Source organism: Ictalurus punctatus, chromosome 19, assembly GCF_001660625.3.
Source record: "Ictalurus punctatus breed USDA103 chromosome 19, Coco_2.0, whole genome shotgun sequence".
Classification (NCBI taxonomy): Eukaryota; Metazoa; Chordata; class Actinopteri; order Siluriformes; family Ictaluridae; genus Ictalurus; species Ictalurus punctatus.
In genome coordinates this window covers 10,838,938-10,858,929 of record NC_030434.2, presented here as the reverse complement: position 1 = coordinate 10,858,929, position 19,992 = coordinate 10,838,938, and the positions used below count along the sequence as shown (strand labels likewise).

At 41.7% G+C, this 19,992-nt stretch overlaps 1 protein-coding gene across 1 annotated transcript in view; it reads right to left on the bottom strand.

Moving 5' to 3' along the window:
* taf3 (TAF3 RNA polymerase II, TATA box binding protein (TBP)-associated facto) overlaps positions 1-19,992 on the bottom strand; it is a 77,167-nt gene that overhangs the window by 11,300 nt on the left and 45,875 nt on the right. Inside the window, exon 4 of the mRNA XM_017494171.3 lies at positions 3,722-5,370. Within this exon, the coding sequence (XP_017349660.1) occupies positions 3,722-5,370 (1,649 nt within the window). The remainder of the gene's footprint in view (positions 1-3,721; positions 5,371-19,992) is intronic.

Here is a 19,992-nt window from a genome sequence, read left to right as displayed (position 1 = left end):
AACACAACTAACTTCTGCAGTTCTCCAGCTGTGATCCTTGGAGATTTTTTTGGCCACTTGAACCAACCTCTTCACAGTGTGTTGAGACAATACAGACACACGTCCAATTCTAGGTTGATTCATAACATTTCCAGTTGACTGGAACTTAATCATTGCCCTGATGGTGGAAATGGGCATTTCCGATGCTTGTGCTATTTTCGTATAGCCACTTCCCATTTTGTGAAGCTCAACAACCTTTTGCCGCACATCACAGCTATATTCCTTGTTCTTACCTATTGATATAAATGACTAAAGGAATTTGGCCTATGTGTTACCTCATATTTATACCCCTGTGAAAGAGGAAGTCATGACTGAACAATTTCCTGTTCCTTGTCACCCAAGTGTACTAAAAAAATCAAAAAAGGAAAATATAAATGGGAATATTCTTCAAATATATTTTTCTCATATGAATTCATAGGGATGCCAATAAATGTTGCACACCTATAGTTAACAAATAATTTTTTTTGGGATAGACCTGTGTCATGTTTGCAATTATTTGATATCCCTGAGAGCAGAGTATTTTTGTGAATTTTTTAAACAACAGATCAAAAGGTTAAACAATAAAGACAAATTTTCACAGCCTTCTTTGCTCATATTTACCAAAGGTGCCAATATTACTGGAGGGCACTGTATATCCGTAACACTACTATTACTAACAATACTTATACCCATAACACTAATATTACATATGCCAATAATATTAATACTACTTATACCAATAACACTAATACTACGAATACCAGCAATACTAATACCAATAGTACTTGTACCAATAACACTGATACCAACAATACTGATACCAATTAATACTGATACCAATAATTCTAATACCAATAACACTAATACAATCATACCAACAATATAGTTCTATTACATATACCAATAATGCTATTTCTTATATAAATATTCATATTATTGGGAAAAGTATTAGTACTATTGGTATATGGATTAGTAGTACTAGTGTTATTGGTATAAGTATTAATGCATATTGTACTACATTCTACATATAGCATTTATTGAAATAATTAAATACACGTATGTATTTTAGAGCAGAAACCTATTCACAGTATTTTACTTTAGTGACATTTCAGTGCCACTTTGTCAAAAATTCCCAACTGTGGCTTGAAGTTAATGATCTGGAAGCTGAAACAGACAAGGCAATCTCACACAGGTCTCCAAGTAACATTCATCTCCTCTATCCAGTAGAAACACTGTGCTGATCTCATACCCTCACTGCCTCCAACCCTCTGTATATATGTATGTGTGTGCGCGTGTGTTTAGTGATCTGGACTCGACAGGGTGGAGGTCCCAAGATAGCGGGCTCCTGTGTGGCCCCCAGTCGGAGCCATTGTGCCGGGATTTGTCCAGTTTTTATGTAAACGCAATATTCTTTTCACCTGAACTAATGCAACCAGTGGCGTAAGCCCCTTACTGCTATGGACGGCATTTTTTTCGCTAATCTCTGAGGATTTAAGTCCCTTCTGCACATACCTTCGGGGCGGCTACTGATAAACCACCCTAACTCAACACCGCTCCGACTCGCCTTTCTCTTTCCTGCCACTCTTGCTTTTCCTCTGGACGCCAGCAAAGCAGCCTTGCAAAAAATTAAAGCGATCAAGAGATTTAAGCAGAGGAGAGAGAAAGATGTGGGGAGGGGGGGAGGGGGGTGGAGAGAGAAATCGCTTTCTGTATCCCATCTAGCAGTGGCGGCATGAGAGACGAGGGGAGGAAGAAAGAAAAAAAAAAAGACAGAGAGAGAAAGAAAGGGTCAGAGAGAGGGGTGAATTATTGAGGGAGAAAGAGACGGCGAGAGAAATGGAACTCTATACTTAGCTGTGTAAATCAATCCTGAAAGATCTTATGTGATGTACATGCGTTATCGCTGCGCTGGACTGTGAAAAGACACTGGAGGACGAGTTCGCTCGAGTGGAATTAGTACAATCTTTCTTTTCTCTATCGTAGACTCTTAAAAAGGACACACACACACACACACACTCACTCTATCTCTCTGCAGACTGGGTAAACAGAGGTTCTGAGGTGTATTATCCCTTGTTTGATTTGCACACAGATTGACAGCTTTGTGCGTGTGGGTGTTTGTTCTAAGAGTGGAGAGCCGCAGAATCTCGGAGACAAACGGAAAAGAAAAGATGGAAAATGTAAATGTCCCTCAGCAATCTAGCTATGATCTCTAAAAAGTACTGAAGTACACACAGACACGCAGGATTCGAGTGTGTCAGTAGGACTGTTGGAGGAACGCTTCAGCCAAAAAAAATGAAACGTACACATTGACCTCGAATGCATTTGATCAGCCAAGGTCAGCGTCTGAAGTTTGCTTCTTTTAGTTTTGCACTGAGGCAGCAAGGCTAATGTAGCTAACAAGTGAAGGAAACTTCTAGCCACCAAACCAATACTGTGCAAAATGCATGCTTAAAGCATCCGAGTACTCAATGAGCTGTTTATGAGGAGTCTGTATCAATAAACACGATCCATGGTTCATAACAGTACTACATACACTGAGCCGCCATCTTGAATAGATATCTTTCCATGTATAAGCATCAGACTTGGGTAGGAGTTAGGAGTTCGAGTGAACATTTTACTCTAGCCAGAGTTCACATTGGTCGCATCATGTAGGCGACGGGCCGTCTGAACGAGTATACATCATGTGTGGTGTCATGATGTATACTTGCTATACATACATACAAACAACGTCAATTGAGCATGGGGCCAGCTGTCGTTTCAACACTAAATTTCATTTAGAATCGTCAGGTGACAATAGTACAATAAACAACATATGCATGCTTATTCTGTGTATTGTTATCACACGACACATCACAATCCACTGAAACTACAATCGTGACAAGACCGTGGATTGATTATTTTTAAAAAGCATTTTAGAGAAGAGATACTAATCCCAACTGTTAAGTATAGTGAGGATGTGGGTCTATTTTTCCTCCAAAGGGCCCGCCACGCTACATGTCATCATGTACCTTTAAACGAACCTTTAAAATCACCAATGACGGTGATTTTAAAGAGTAGAATACAGGAATAATAATCTTTAAATGAAAACCTGGCTGCCTCTGCCAAGAAGCTAGAACTGGGTTGTGGTTGGATCGTCCAGCAAGACAGCGATCCAAAACATACTTCCAAATGACCACAGAATCAAGATTGACATGGTCTTCCCAGTTCCCCATCTAAACCCCACTCGGAACCTGTGATGTGAGCTGACGAGGAGCCCACGAGGGAGGGCAAAGGATCCTGGAGGATCCAGAGAGAGAACAGTATAGGAGAAGATTCAGTGCTATTATGCTGGCAAAGTGAGTACCAAAGGCAGGGGTGCCAATAATTGTGACGTTTTTGTAATATATTATTGTGATTCAAGGTTATATGCCGCTCGTATTTTCAGTGCGAGATTACGCTAATTACCCACAAGGACAGTTTCATAAACTCTTCTTAGCAGGAAGAAACAGCAATGCAGGAAGAAAGAGATGGCCTGAAAAAAGTGCAACAGAACCCACAGGCTCGCGTTTGCAATTCGCAGGAATTGGTGTGGATTGAAATACCAGTTAAAATGGAGGCGGGTGTGTTTATTTGTGGTGTATGCAATGTTAAACAAATGCTTTGAGTGTGAACTTCAGGCCCTGCTCTGTTTGAGGCCCTGCATGTGCTTCCATCTTGTTCTTACCATTAAACCAGGCTTCTCCACTTTGGGCTTCTCTTTTTCTTTGACTTTTTCTTTCTTCTCTTTCTCTTTCTCCTTCTTCTTCTCCTCCTTCTCCCTGGGCCTCTCCCGCTCCCTGTCCTTGTCTCGTTCCTTCTCCTTGTCTTTCTTCTTCTTTTTCTCCTTTTTGTCTTTCTTCTTGTCCTTCTCCTTGCTCTTGGTCTCTTTGGGGTGGAACAGTGTTTCAGGGAGGATGGGTTGCAGTGGGGGAAGCATCGAGGGGACACGCAGGCAGGAAGAAGGGCTGAAGAGAGGTAGTGAAGCAGAGGCACTTTCCTTGGCTGCAAGCGACAGCCTCTTCTCCTCCTTCCCACCTCTCTCCTTGCCCTTGTCTCGTTTCTCTTTGTCCTTCTTGCTCTTCTCTTTATCTTTCTTCTTGTCCTTGTGCTTGTCCTTCTCCTTCTTCCCTCCAGCACCGTCTCTCCTCTCCTCTGTTCCGAGCGATAACTCTGTCCAAGGAGTCTTTCCGTCCTCCCCCTGGCCTCGATCCTTCTCTCTCTTCTTCTCCTTGTTTTTCTCTTTATTCTTGCTTTTGTCTTTTCCCTTCTCCTTTAGCCGCTCTCGGTCCTTCTTTTTCAGCTTAGTTTTGATATCTTTTTTGAGTTTTTTCTTTAGGAGAGACGAGGCCACGGGATCTTTTCGCTCCTGTGGGGGGTTGAGAGTTGGAGGTGGCGGGGTGGGCGGAGAGTCGGACGGGGTGGAGAAGTAGGGGGGCTCTGGTGGTGATTGACAAGGCAGACCCTGTCCCTGGTTGGCCTTTCGGATGACCTCATCTATGGAGTCATCCATGGTCCAGCGGTTTGGGCCGGCTGAGAGCAACGTTGGCGTCATCAAGGGTGGGTGTTTTACACCAAGGACAGGTGTGAGTTTTGGTTGGGGGAGTGTGTGTTTGGGCATATGTTTGGGCGGGCTCTTTGGAAACCCCTCGCTGTCTGAGTCCGAGTCATATGCGAACGGGTCGGCCACACCCACTCCGCCTGCACACGCCCTGGCTATAACCGCTGCAATGGAGTCCTCAATGGCCTCGTCTTTGAGCTCGCCGTCCTGCGAAACCTCATCTGTGTTAGGGATCAACCACCCACGTCCTAACTGCGTGGGCCCTGGCCGAGGGCTACGAGGGCTTCGGGGTCTCCCAGGCGACCTTTTCCCTGCCTTCTGCGCACTTTTGGGTGGTGTTACTGAAGAAGGACGGGCAGATATGGCAGAAGGGGTGGCACCAATCACTCTTTTGGGTGATTTATTCTTCTGGCGAGCAGGAGAAAGGGAGGAGACTTTGGGTTTTTGCCCTGGAGTTGGAGTCAACGGAGAGGGACGAACCATTTCGAGGGGCAGTGAAGGGGAAGGGGAGCGTGCCATGTGCTGGGCGTTGAGTGAACTAAGAGGTTCGCGAGGCTCAAAGCTCCATTCGGGGCTGCTTCCTGGTTTGGTTCCCAGGCGTGGTCGCTTCGCAGCAGGTAAAAGACCTTCGGGTCTGGGGCTATCTGACACACGTGGGCCAAGCCAGTTCTCATCGTTTTCTTCATCCTCACCCTCCTCTTCCTCGCCAAGAGACACCTGCATGGCCTCGGCCGACGTGCCCATGTCTGCAGGGACCTGCTCCTCCTCCTCTTCATCTGAGAGACACAAAGAGAGAACGCATTCAGAATATATCCTTCAGAACTTGGATTTTATACACACATTCAGGCCAGTTCATTACAACTACCCTGTATATTCATTCACTGCCCATTTTACCATTTCAGGTAACACCTGAAACACAGGTGCACACTTACTGACTGTAGCCCATCGGTTGCAATGCACAGCCCTGCTCTACTCAATTTAATCAATGTGGAAGAAACCCGGACCACCACTAACTAGATGCTAAGATGCTATTTGGGTGTCGGCTCATTCTCAGCACAGCACTTACACTTGTTACGAGTGCATCAGCAACAGCAGTGTCCCTGGGTTTTTAAACACGTTCATGTCACTGCTGGGTTGGGAGACCATCCACCAGTCAAATAAACCATCAACTGCTGTGGTGCTGTGGTGAGCATAGTTATTACAACTGGATGATCATGCAACAATTTGGCTCATCAATCATGACGTGCTTTAGGGTGTGTACGGAAGAAACACTGATGCAGCAGTATTAAGTTGGAGTATCATTGGGTAGAACGGAGGCCAGTTATCAGAGCAGCAGATCAAAACCATTCACAGCAGAACAACAAGCACACGCGCGCACACAGCTACTGCAGGAGTAATCTCCAGCCAAATCAAACTTTTCTAATATTTCCCAGTGCTCCAGCTTAGGCATACACATTCACACACACACACTAGTCCTAGGCTACTGCGTTGCTGGTAAAGCGTGGGTGTCAGAAGCACGGCGGAGGACAGTCGTTCTCCTCTGACATCCTCCATTATAAATAGTGTAATCTATATGGTAATACTGTTGTATTCTATAGGCGGTGAATGGGGATGAGATAACATTGTGACTTTGGGCTTTTCTTCTGCTATGGTAATAGTTATCAAAGGTTATTTGGGAACGACGCGTCAGCCGTGCCGTGATTGGCCGAGCGTGGTTATTTATGATATGAATTATGATAAAGATGATGTCTTTGCTTCTCCCGTGCTCTCCACGCGGAGCCTCGTCGCACAATAAATTGCGATCGTTAATCACCGCTGGCTTTGTGCTGCCGTGATTACCCGCAGCGGCTGCGCTGTAATAAGAATTTTTATTTAAAGGAAGAATATGGATTTGTCATCGCCTCCTCAGAGCAAATGAAACTGACAATATTTCACGACATTGACATTTAATTTGTTTTTTTTTTTTCTCCCTTTTTTTTTCGTCGAGGGAGGAAGAGAAAGTATGCGTGATATTTGCATTTTATGGCTCTATCCTCCTTTTCCTGCTTCTCGCAGTATCTCTCTCCTAAAAATAATGTAAGGGACTTTAATGACTCATAAAGAAGTGGCACTAACAAGGGAGAGAGAGGGAGGGAGAGAGAGAGAGAGAGAGAGAGAGAGAGAGAGAGAGAGAGAGAGAGGGAGAGAGAGATAGAGAAAGCACAGTGGGAGAAGACAGAATAAATGAAACGTTGAAATAAATAGACATAAAAGAGACGAAAAGGAATAAAAGGAAAAAGAAAGAAAGAAGACAAAAATGAAGAAAGAATGAAAGGGAAGAGTAGTGAATGTGCCTAAGTGAAATAACAAAATAATAAAAAAATGACAGACAGGAAAGGAGAAACTTTTTTTCCCCAAAAGCTGTCAATATCCTCTACTGTGTAAGAGAACAAAACGACGGAAACCCAAAAAAAACTGGCGAAAGAGAGAGTGTGGTTAGAAGTGGTGTTTATATGGGCACATGCAGTCCATGATTACAGGAATACTTGATTAAACTGACACTGTGGGGACATTTGGCTAGTCGTCTGTGGGTATTGAGGTTAAGGAAAGATGTAGCCATAGTATTATTTAACTACAGTCAACGGAGACCTCGGAAAGATTTATAAAGTGTGTGTGTTGAGAGCTTTCAGGCAGGCAACATGGCCGTAAAACATAATTATCGATGCACGACACGCGTTTCTGAATTGTATTATATATTGTGTGTATACATTAATTAATGTGGGCATCACCAGTAAAAGGGGTGGTTGATACGTACAGAATAACACATGACGAAGGTGTGCTGTTAAGAAAATCAACGACGGGGTGGTGTGAGGCTTGACGTTTTATTATTATTTTCCTATAACAGCATGTGTTGTTCCTCTAATACCACAGCAATTTTCCAACACTTATAAGATTTTATTTATTAAATAATGACATTTAATGCTGTGAAACATGTTCGTTCCACTTACATTAAAGCGGCTATACCATACGGCCAAAAGAGTGTGGACACATGACCTTCACACCTACACACATTTTCCATTCTCGATTCAGTCCCCCTTGACTGTTATAATAACCTCGACTCTTCTGGGAAGGCTTCCCACTGGATTTTGGAACGTTGATGATGTTGGGTGAGGAGGCCTGAGGTTGACTTTTGGATTGAGGTTAGGGCTCTGTGCAAAAAGCTTGAGTTCTTCCACGCGGACCTTGGTAAACTATGTCTTCATGGAGCTCGCTTTGTACACTGGGGCACTGCCATGCTGGAACAAGTTTGGGCCTCTTAGTTCCAGTGAAGGGAAACTGTAAAACTACAGCATACACAGATATAGTATACAATTGTGTGTTTTCCCCCCTCCTTCTTGAAGTTAAAACAAAATGTCAAGTTACTGAAAAAAACAAACAAACAAACAAACAAACAAAAAAACCATTCTGAAGATTAGGAAGGTTGGAAAACTTTCAAATGACAGGTTTACCCGTTTTGACTGTTAGAAAGCTCTAGCACTGGAGACTCCTTCCATAAGTGCTAAATAAACATCTACGAGAAAACTCAGCATGTCAACAATTACACCAACAGCATTACTACAGAAGCTATAGAATCGGTCATTTGTCTTGCATCCAGAACGACCTTCCAAGCTATGCTTTATATAACACTTTCTGACCAATCAGAATTGTGAATTTAACACCGCCTTGGTATAAAGCCAAAAATTATTCTAGGACAATACTCAAACAATATATGTTGTGTCAATATAGGTTTGCTTACAAATTCCCATGACATTTAGACATTCATTTAGTGTCTATAAATATAAACAATCGGGAAGGAATTGAAACAATTGGGGCAAAAAGAGAAGCATTTTCCTGCCAGTGTGTCCAAGTGTAAAAATACTACATGGTGATATACGCCAGTATTGTTAAAATGACTTCAGGTATCGTGATATGATATTCTTGCAGTATCGCTCCTCCCTCTGTCAGCTGTTCGGCCGTGCGGCCTGCTGGAATCACAAACTACTCTTTCATCCCGATATCAAAAATAAGCCCACCTTCTTTTAAATTTGGCAATGGAGAAGAAAGCTCCACAAAATGCACAAACACACGCACGCGTGAGCCATAATTGATTGTGTCATTTACAAACGGGAGAAAGAGTACAGACAGGACGTGATAACGAGAGAGAAAGCCGCAAAGCCAAAAATGGCACGGAGAAATGAAAACAAGCTCAGACACACGTTGGGAAGTAATTAAAATGGCGAGATAAGAGAACGACAGAGGGTGGGGAAGTGCAAGAAGGGGGAGAAGAGAGGGAGAGAGAGAGAGAACGTGCAAGTGAGAAAAGCACACAAACAAACTGGAAAATGGTCCCATTAGCCTCACAAAATTGACTGGCTCTTGGGCCTCATAGCTACACTAACCTCACACACAAACTTTGTGCCAAGGTAAGGAATTCGGGACCAAATTCATATCACTCTCATTAAGATCTCTCCCTGCACGTCTGTCCTCCTCCACTGCCATATCGTGCATGGATTAAGGCTCGCTGTAATTAACGTCGGGTCATTTATTGGGCTCCAATCAAAGAGCAGGAGAACCACTGGTCTAAACGAGAAAAGATAAGAAGCTTTGAAATGTTCTGGCTCTGTATGGCCACGGCACAATTACTAACATCTGAGAGCGTTCTTTGGGCATGTGCATGTGTGTTCACACAACCTGTAGGAGTTTGTTTAATATAATCATGTCAATCAGTGCACCCCACTGTTCCTCTTCTGCCAATTTTATAAGGACCAGAGCGGTTGTTAAAAAACAAAACGAAACAAACAAAAAAAAAGTGAAAAGAAGTAGGTACAATGTACAATTATAGGAAAATATCTAGCCTAGATGTACACGATGGATAAAGGTGTGTGGACATCTGACCATCACTCCCATACGTGCAGCTTCCCCAAACTGTTGCCACAAAATTGGAGGAACACAATTGTATAGAATGTTTTCTTTGTAGAATGTTTTGTATGCTGTAGGATTACATATTCCCTTCACTGGACCGTAAGAGGCTAAAAACCTGTTACAGCATGACGTTACACCTGTGCACAAAGAGCTAGACCGTCCTGGACAGAGCCCTGACCTCAACCCCACTGAACACCGTTGCAATAAACTGGAACACCGACTGCACCCCAGATCCTCTGCACCCAACTAATGCGCTAGTGGCTGAATGAGCACATGAGCGAATCCCACATCCACGCTCCAAAATCTAGTGGAAAGCCTTCCCAGAACAGTGGAGGTTATTGTAAGTGGTTAAAACTGGAAAAGGATGATGGTCAGGTGTTCAGAAACTCTAGGCCATACAGCATATGTGGAGTTAATACGGTAACATAATATTACAGACACCGAGTTGCCTTGTTTTACTTGGGAACAGGCTGTCTAAGTGGGACGCATTTTTGGGCAAGGTTTTCCCTCTCATAATAAAGGATCCTACCAATTGGAAAGGGTGCTTACTTAAATTTGTGGGGCTTAATGTTCCAGTATAGTAACGGGGTGACGGACACTACACTGTAAAAACAGCACTGTCTTTTGGACGAGAAGTTAAACCGAGGTCCTGACTCTCTGTGATCATTATAAATCCCAGGACACTCATAGTAAAGAGTCAGGGGTATAACCCCGGTGTCCTGGCGAAATTCCCCCGTTGGTCCTTCTCCATCACGGCCCCCTAATAATCCCCATCTCTGAATTGGCCAATTCTCTCTCTCCTCTCCACTAATAACTGGTGTGTGGTGTTGTTCTGCTGCACTATGGCTGCCGTCATATCATCCAGGTGGATGCTACACACTAGTGGTGGTTTAGGAGACACCCCCCCCCCCCCCCCCATCCTATGTAAAGTGCTCTGAGTGTCTAGGAAAGCGCCATATAACTGTAAGGAATTATTATTATTTGAACAAATTTAAAGGAGCATCAGGTGCCTCTCTCAGAGAAGGCAATTCCAGCAAATGAAAGAACCGTGAGACGTTTGGATAGAACAGTCACTCGTACTGAGTCGTGTGTTTAAAATAATAATAATAATTTATGATAAACTAACATACAGTAATAAAATATTGGAAAATACAAAGAATGCTACTCAGTGTGCATAAATAAAGTTAATATCTATAGATTATTTTATTTGTTTGACAATTTAATATGAAAATAATAATAATAGTAGTAATAATAATAATAATAATATGCTGTCGTATTTCCTGCTCAGTGTCTGTACTAATAAAGTGGACTGAATATCTAGTTCACTGAACTTGAGGCGTCTGAACTTAAAAACCCGCTCAAACCATCAGTCCCACGGCTGCAATTACCTGGTAAGAGATTACAAAAGCAATTAGTGTAAATTTGAGTGTTATCGTACCACCGAGGTAAATTAAATATATCCATTTTCCGAGACAAGGTAGACTTTAATGCTAAGGCAGATCAATGTTAGAATGGACTCCAAAAAAGGTGTCCTGCAGTCACCAAGATCAATACAGACATCAAGTGTACACTACAACATGACACGTTCCTCAGTCATTTATATAAGAATGAAGTACACTACATGGGCCAAAGTTTGTGGACACCTAACCCTCATCATCCCATTCCAGATTTAGTCCCCTTTTTTTGTTGTGAAGGTGCTTTCCACTAGATTTTGGCTGTGGGCATTTAGTGAGGAGCATTAGTGACATCAGGTACTGATATTGGCTGAGGAAGCCTGGCTTTCTTCTACTCCAACCTTGGAAAACCATATCTTTGTGGCACTTGCTTTGCGTCCAGGCGCAGTGTCATGATTGAACAGGTTTGGGATTTCCCATGTGTTTTCCCGCCTTCTTTTGATTGACGGGATCTAATCAGTCCTGATCATCGGATGTTTTTAAACTATCGGCCGATGGCCCAAAGCGTGAAAAATAGCCTTTATCGGTGCATCTCTAGTTATAACGCGAGAGATAACAGGAACTAACTTGTTTCACAAACTTTACAGAACTTACATTAAGTATAAACAGACACAAATATGACATGTCCTTTGTTAATAAGTAAAAAGAATGGCTGGCGTTGGCAAAGTACAAGAGGAATAAAACACTTTGAGACAAGCTGTTAGATCAAAAGAATCGCCTTCAGCGTGGTAGCGTCACACAACACCAGTAATTATATCAAATACCAGTTCTTGTTTGTTCGTTGGTTCTCGCTTGAAATTGTATTCCACTCAATTTAACTCCGATACTGACGTATGCAAGCCCAAAGAACAAGTCAACAAGTCAAGCTGGATGCTTCGAACACTAAAGGCACCTTTCAAACTCTTACCCCAGTGTGTGCTGTTCTTCTTATCATTCTTACAAGATAACTTGGTGAAGTTCTTGTGAATTTGTAGCACTGAATGTAACTTTACACACACACACACACACACACACACACACACACACACACACACACATCTATTCTCAGGCTGCAGAGCCCCTTGACCTCCCCGCTCTCATGACCTTCATGTCCAGGGGAGATTGGGGGGGCTTTCATAGGCTTCCGCCTGTAACTTATTCAAGAAAAAGCTTTGAATAATTGTCCCGCAATATGAGTCTGGCTGATTAATTGCCTGTGATAAGAGCTGCTGCATTCTCTCTCTCTCTCTCTCTCTCTCTCTCTCTCTCTCGCTCCCTCTCTCTCCCTGCGAGGCCTTCTACCCCAGCCTGCTGATTCTCCTAATCACCCCAGCGTACCATCAAACACCCTGCAGCGTACATGTGTATGTGAAGCAAGTCGCTGCACTGTGTGAGAGAAGAGAAAAAGGAGAAAAGAAAAACTTTTTGGTTATGGTGCGGATGTTTTCCATGTGACAGTGACCGCTAATCCGAGCTGTGACCTTTATGCACGCACAGCAGTGACGTATGTTGGGGGGCAATACGCAATGTTTACCATCAGAGCACTTTTTTTCAGGCCGGTCGTGTTAAAAACTGCAGGTTGGTAATTGATATATAAAAGTAGATAAAGTAAAATCTGCTGAGAGGCATAAAATTTCTTTCAACGCTTTATCCAAAAACACACAGGACCTTTGTAGTGTTACGGTGTAGCACGTGCATGGACGCATGCTCCTTGGCCACCTTAACAGGAACACCTGTACATCGGCTTGTTCATGCGATATTCCAAGCTGTCAAGTCAAGTGGCAGCAGAACAGCACATAAAAATCATAAAGATACAGGTCAAGAGTTCCAGTCAATATACACATCAAACATCAGAACGAGGAATCTTGGGATTTTCACACACACTTCAGTCGCTAGAGTTTACACAGAATGGTGCGAAAAACAAAAACCCCATCCAATAAGTGGCAGTTCTCCAGGATAAAAACAATCCTTGTTGATGATGAGAGAGGTCAGAGGAGAATGGCGAGACTGGATTGAACTGATAGAAAGGCTAGAGTAAATCAAATAACTACTCTTTACAACCGCAGTGAGCAGAAAGGTCTCTCACGATGCACAACACATAAAACCTTTAGGTTCTACAGGTTCCACTCCTGCCAGGCAAGACCAGGAATCTCAGGCTAGAGCGGTGACGGGCTCGCCGAAACCGGACAGCTGAGGATTGGAAAAAAACATTGCCTGGTCTAATGAACCTCATATTGCTGGAACTTCAATGGTAGCATCAGAATGGAATCAACAACAGGACTCCATGGACCCAACCTGCCATTTGTCAACAGTTCAGGCTGGTAGTAGTGGTATAGTGCTATAGGTAATGCTTTCTTGGCACCCACTGAGCCCCGTAATACCACTCGAGCATTGTTTGAATGCATATCAGAGTATTGTTGCTGACCATAACTCAAGAACATTCTGTCTAAACCCAACATGACCACAGACCTCCAACATTCTGTCCAAACCAAACCTGACCATAGCTCAACAACATTCTGTCTGAACACGACCTGCCTATTCCCAAAAACATTCTGCCCAGCCCCTGCCCTACAACCCGCTGTCCGTGCCCAACAGTCACACCCCTAAGATGTGACTGTTTCAACTTTCTTTCCAAATCAAACTCTGCCCAAACCCATTCTAATCTAACCATACCACCAAAGTCCAATTTGATATTTCTACCACACTGTGTGTAAACTCATTATGCTCATACAATCTGCCTAAAGAACTGTCCCAAGAACAATCTGCCCGAAACATCTCTTGATCATACCCAAAGAACATTCTATCTGAACCCGAACTGACCATAGCTCAACAACTTCCTGTCCGAACCCAACTTGACCATAGCCCTAAAATTCTGTTTGAACCCTATATGTTGATATGGGGCAGTGATGGCTTGGCCGTTAAGGCTCTGGGTTACTGATCAGAAGGTCGGGGGTTCAAGCCCCAGCACTGCCAAGCTGTCACTGTTGGGCCCTTGAGCAAGGCCCTTAACCCTTTCTGGTTCTGATTCATGGCTGACCCTGCGCCCTGATCCCAGCTTCCTGACGCGCTGGGGTATGCAAAGAAAAGAATTTCACTGTGCATATGTATATGTGACTAATAAACACTCATTATCATTATACCCCAAGAATGTTGTCCAAAACCTACCGGATCATACCTTGAGAACATTATGTCCAAACCCAGCTTGACCACAGCTTGAAAACCTTCTGTCCGAACTCAAGACCATATACCAACAATATTCTGAAAGCTGTCAGAGACTGACCCGACAGTAGCCCGACTACATTACGTCCGCACCTCACCGTAGTCCAGAACATTCTGTCCAAACGCGACCCTAGCACGGTCTGGAAACAGTTCTAGCTGACCTGACTCTCGGCACCAAGTTTTGAATCCAAAAGTTTCCATAGCCTGAGACCATTCTGTTCAAACCCCGTCAACACCACCTGCTGAAAGGAGTAACACCTGACAGCCCTGTTTGTACATTGTAGTATAATCAGATCAAATGAATAATGCATTCGAATAGTCTGGCTTTCTTTTCAGCTGTATTTGCACTTGCTTGAATTGAGACAATGTTTTCCCTAACTTCATTGACATGTCCGCGCATTTTGCGATGTAGAGCACAGAGACAGTGAATGAGCTTAATGCACAGAAGCAAACTAACAGAGGAAAACCACTATGTAAATCCCTAATGTAAAAGATATTTGCATATTTGAGAGATTACATTCAAAACGCAACTGAACCTGAACTAAATGACTAAATGTTCCCAACAGACGAACAGAAGATCTCTCATAGTTTAGCTTGCTTCTTTGCATAAAAAGGTGGACACATCCTTGGATAAAGTTTTTTTTAACACTTTAATAGAAATTAAAATCAAAAACCCCTTCAATTAAAAAAAATACAATAATAATAATAAAAAAAATCAGGGTTTACAATAGGTTTTATAAAAATAAAATCAATTCTCTTCCAACATTATGCAAGACTTCATATTTGCCCAAGAAGAAGGCTGTCCTTATGCTGCTTTCTGAACGAGATTGATATTTTATCGAGAGCTACCGACGTAGCATACCCCAGACAAAACGCATCAGTGCTTATGGAGATTTTGCATTTTACTGAATATTGGGATACACCCCATTACCAGCACTTCCCTAGTGTACATAAAAAGATGTGTGTTTTGAAATGACTGCATATTGGTATAGATTTATGCGCTGTTCCTTAGTTGAAATAACTTTAAAAAGTTGTTCATTTGAAAAATTCTGTACTTGAGGTGGTAGTTTTAACCTTCTTTGGTATAATCATGTTTTTTTGGGTTTTTTTTTAACAGGGCGAATGGGTCCTTATTTGAAGGAAAGAGTATCGTTGTTCTTCGGGAAGACACTGCCAATAATTCTGGATACAGTGTTGATTTCCCTGTTAAATTCTATGCTGTTGTGATATCATAAACCGTGCTAAATGATTATCACTCAGTTATCATTAAGTGTAAGATAAAGTGCATTATCAGCATGAATAAACTAACAGTTTTTTAGTGTCACAGATATCTGTGTGCTCTGCACAGCGTAATGGGAATAAAGCAGAAACTACAATAGACACCTTGCACATATTCACACTGAAACGTCTCTCTCTCTCTCTCTTCTTTGATTGCAGCTCTTTCTCTTTCTTTCAGGCCGTTGCGGAGACAGACTGGCTGGGGCACCCACATGTTCTCAGGGCCATACATAGGAACTAGACTAAAGTAATGCAACCCTTCTCTCTCTCGCTCTTTTTTCCCTTCTCTCTCTATCCGTAGATCAGGGGCCCTGATCGCCTTTTGCGATTAGAATACCGCAGAACTCGGCCTCCCCCCAAAACAAAGTGTTTTTAAGGCTTCTGTTTTTCCGAGCCATGGCGCCACCGGAGAACAGTAAACAATAAACATGGACGGGTGGCGTTGGACACGTACACACGCCCCACACGCCCACGGGTTCAGCGCTGGTGCATACGTTGTGTCTCATGACTAGTTCGAGTCGCATTGAGAAGCAGGGCGTGGAGGCGCCGTGCAAATAAGCGTTACACACTGTCATCACCTACACACACACACGCTGAAAGCGTCGCCATCACGCTGCGAAGCGTACACACAACTCCACCACAGCATACACACACACACCTGCTTTCATCCACACATCCAAACACACATGCAGGAACCTCACCAGCCAAAATAAGCTGTCCTTAATAATAAGCTGCACGATGGCAATAATCTATTAAGTGTGATCTAAAAACACGTACGGCCGCTCGGGTAAACTAACGCAAGGGAACGCTGATGTTTTTGGCCCTGTTAAATAAACAGGCCCAAATTGACTTGGCGTTATCGATACATCGCGGTGAGCTCTCAGGAAAAGAGCTGCCCGAGTCAAACACTTAAGAGCGGACTAGTGGCAAATTGACTTTTACTTCAAAGTGCCCTACAATTATGTCTTTCAGCAATTAGAGGGGTCGAAAAAAGGGCCCTACTTGAGGTTTGCCAGTGAACCGGCAGAGGAATGCCCCCGGAGCAGGCCGAGCAGGAACGTACACACACATGCATGCACCCGAGAGTCGGGTTGAAATGAGGGCTGAGCTTATCCACACACTTATGTGAACGCTCACACACACACAGCCTACACTGTATACGTCTCTGCAGTCGCAGAAACAATAAAGAAAACCATTAACTGGTCCAATCAAGAGCATGAAATGAAAATACGGCAAAAAAAGTTTTTCGCCAATTGTTTCCAGATTCGAAAATGGTTTAAAGCGGCAGAGGGAGGGAGGACGATATCTCTGCTTGTGTGCACGGGTTATTTATATATATATATATATATATATATATATATATATATATATATATATATATATATATATATATATATATATATATATATATATATATATATATAAAAATAAATCACAGGTTTGTTTTAATTCAGGGATAACGGCTCTTCTGCTCGGTTTTGATGCTAATAACGCGCTCCTATCTGAGGCAATTAGAGTGCGTGTGTGATGACTATCGGCGCCGCGTTCCCAGCGCATCTAAAGAAAATGTTTGCGTTTGAAAAAGTGCAGATAAGGAGGACTGTGTGGTGGTGGCGTATCGCTGGGGCGACTTTGTTCTGCCCAGAGATCAGTAATGCTGGCCTGCTGCTCGAGCTGATGAGCCTCGGCTACTGCGGGCACTGCCACACACAGAGAGATCTTAGACATGAACTTACCATATTGACACAAAGCCAAACAACAACAGTCTTTAGTTTAAAACGTATAATAAACAAGTATTACTGAATGATCGCTTATTCCCAAGCTATTGTTACAGTAAAAGGCTGAATCCGGATTAATTAAATAAAACATTCTTCAATTAAAAATCTATGATGTGAGGGTGGAAGAAGCACTTATTTAAAAAAAAAAAAAAAAAGCACGGTATTATGGCGCTTAAAAAATATTAAATGCCAAACAAAGCAATCTATTATTGATACGTCCATTAGTATGCTGGAGATAGCACAATAGAACTTGTTTATTTCTATAATCTTGAAGATCAGCTGATACGATCTGATATTTTGATATAACTACTAAAGTATAAAATGAGAGGGTTTTTAAGTGCAAGATAGCCATCTAAAATTACCATATACAAGCTGCTCAAGTCTGTCCTACAGGAAGAAATACACCATTAACATGAATTAGACACAACTGCAGCTTTTGATTCAAAATAAACTCTTTCCAAATAAAACAAATGAATGAAAAAATATGTATGTTAAAAAAAAGTTCATGTGTGGAAAATTAGTCAATTTATTAAATTTACCAATTCAGACGATTAATTAGACGATAAAAAAAATAATAATCTAATTCCTGAATAATACTTATTCGTGCTAAATACTTGTTATAGAATCAGATCAGATTTTTGAAAACTTCCTCAGATGATCTGCCCCAGCATTCATTCATTCATTCATGTATTGTGCTGCTGATTTCATTCCAATAACAAGACTGAATATCACATTAGTGCAATAAATTCACCAAAATATAATAATCTAGGCCAAAATGTATACTACAATAATACACACACACCAAGAAAAAAAAATTTAATTGCTAAGATTTATAGTAATGCCTCATATTACAAATTCGAAATAAAGACTACTCTGCTGCATTCTGGGATATTTCAGTTGTTACTCATTCGCAATGATGCAGCGTCACAACATTTTGATTGTATGAGTAAAATACAAATCATACCAACTAGAATAATGACTTATTATTATATATATATTATATTATAATTGTAGTAATATATTATACTATACTGTAGTATGTTACTAAAGAGCGGTGTATAAGCTACTGTTAACTTTTTTATGTTGGGTGGCTAAACATTTGCACGAGCTAGACAAATGTTGACGCAAAAGTAATACTGATTTTTTTTTTTTTGTTCTGCTGATCACTAAGAAGATTCCGGTGCATGCTACGCATGTGACGATAGTTCAGTTAGAGCGTTTAGTTGAAAATCGTCTTGAACTGTGAAATTTGGCAGCCAATACAGTTTTATAGTTATAGTTTAAAAATGTGACAGAAGACTAATGGGAAAATAATCGGCAGGAATTTTATACGTGTAGGCCCCAATCTTAAGATGTTTTTGATAAGATGTACATCTTTCGGTTTACTCGGGTTCAATGGTGTCTTTGTTAATTATGGTACTTAACATAAAGTTACTTAAGTTAATATTACTTACTTCACCGTGAAGTGGATGGCACCACAGAGAAGTTTCGTTGTTTGATACAATAGAATACTACCGCAACATGATACTAAACTAATACTACTTCAAGCTGAATGAAATCTGTTTGAATTATCGTTACAAGCTTCCACAAGTTTCTGTGCGTGTGTGTTCAGATACACCACTAACGATATGACAAAAATAAAAGCCATGATAAATTCAGAATTTATCATGTTTACTAACATACTGTGCGTAGTGTAATAGTTTATTTATAACTTTCTTATTATTTAAAAAAAATAAATAATAAAAAAAAATTTATAGACCTTGGAAGCAGCTAATTAAAAAAAAAACCAACAAAACAAAACCGGTAAACATTTATTTCTGTATATATTAAATCTAAGCATCAATCAAAACTCGACTGTTTCGCTGGCAGGTTATTAGCAAAACAATACCTCATGAGACATATCGTGTCTGGTGGAAACGTCTTCAATTCGACGACACTTTTGTCACTATGGCTACAAAATGTACACCGGTACTTACTTCTCCTGAACCTGAGAAAAAAACCGCTCTCAAGTGGAGCAGCACAACAAGCTAATCTGCAGATCAAAAATGTGCTCAAATATGCACCTTATCACTTCAGTGTTGAACGTGACTCACACAGGACGCGGGGCATCCAGACACACCGCATTTCATTCATACACACACAGCCATCTGATGCAAACGCTCCACGCACAAATACACACAGACAAAGCATGCGGCGACACGAACCTCCCCAAAAAACTAACCGGGCTTTAGGTCGCCTGTGGATTTTCTTCGTTTGGTTTCTTTTAATTACAACACTACGCCAATTTCACCTCGCATTTCGCCTAGAACAAAACAAAAAGCGTTCTCGACAGTTATGAATATCTCTGTGCAGAACTCGCTGGGAAGTTCATTGCCCATGCTGGTTACTGCCCCTGTTTTTAAGTACACATAATCTCTTGTTAATTGCGTCAAGTAAGATTTGAACGTGTTCAATCTGCTCTCGTCATTCAGGACATTATATATTAATTCTGATTTTCTTCTCATCGTCAGAGGCTCAAACGTCCTGGTAGCGTCGATCAATTATTATTTAATGGAAAGACGTGCCAAGAAAATATCCATTTCTTATTAGTACACACAAAAGTCTTCTGATAAAGTCCTTAAACTAAACACTCGCTAGAGAGAGCAATGATCATCATTTTGTTCCACATTTCCTACATAATATTAGTTGTGCTGAAATTCCTCTTGTTCAGATAAAACACTGCTTTTAATGCGAGTCGGTTTTTATTATT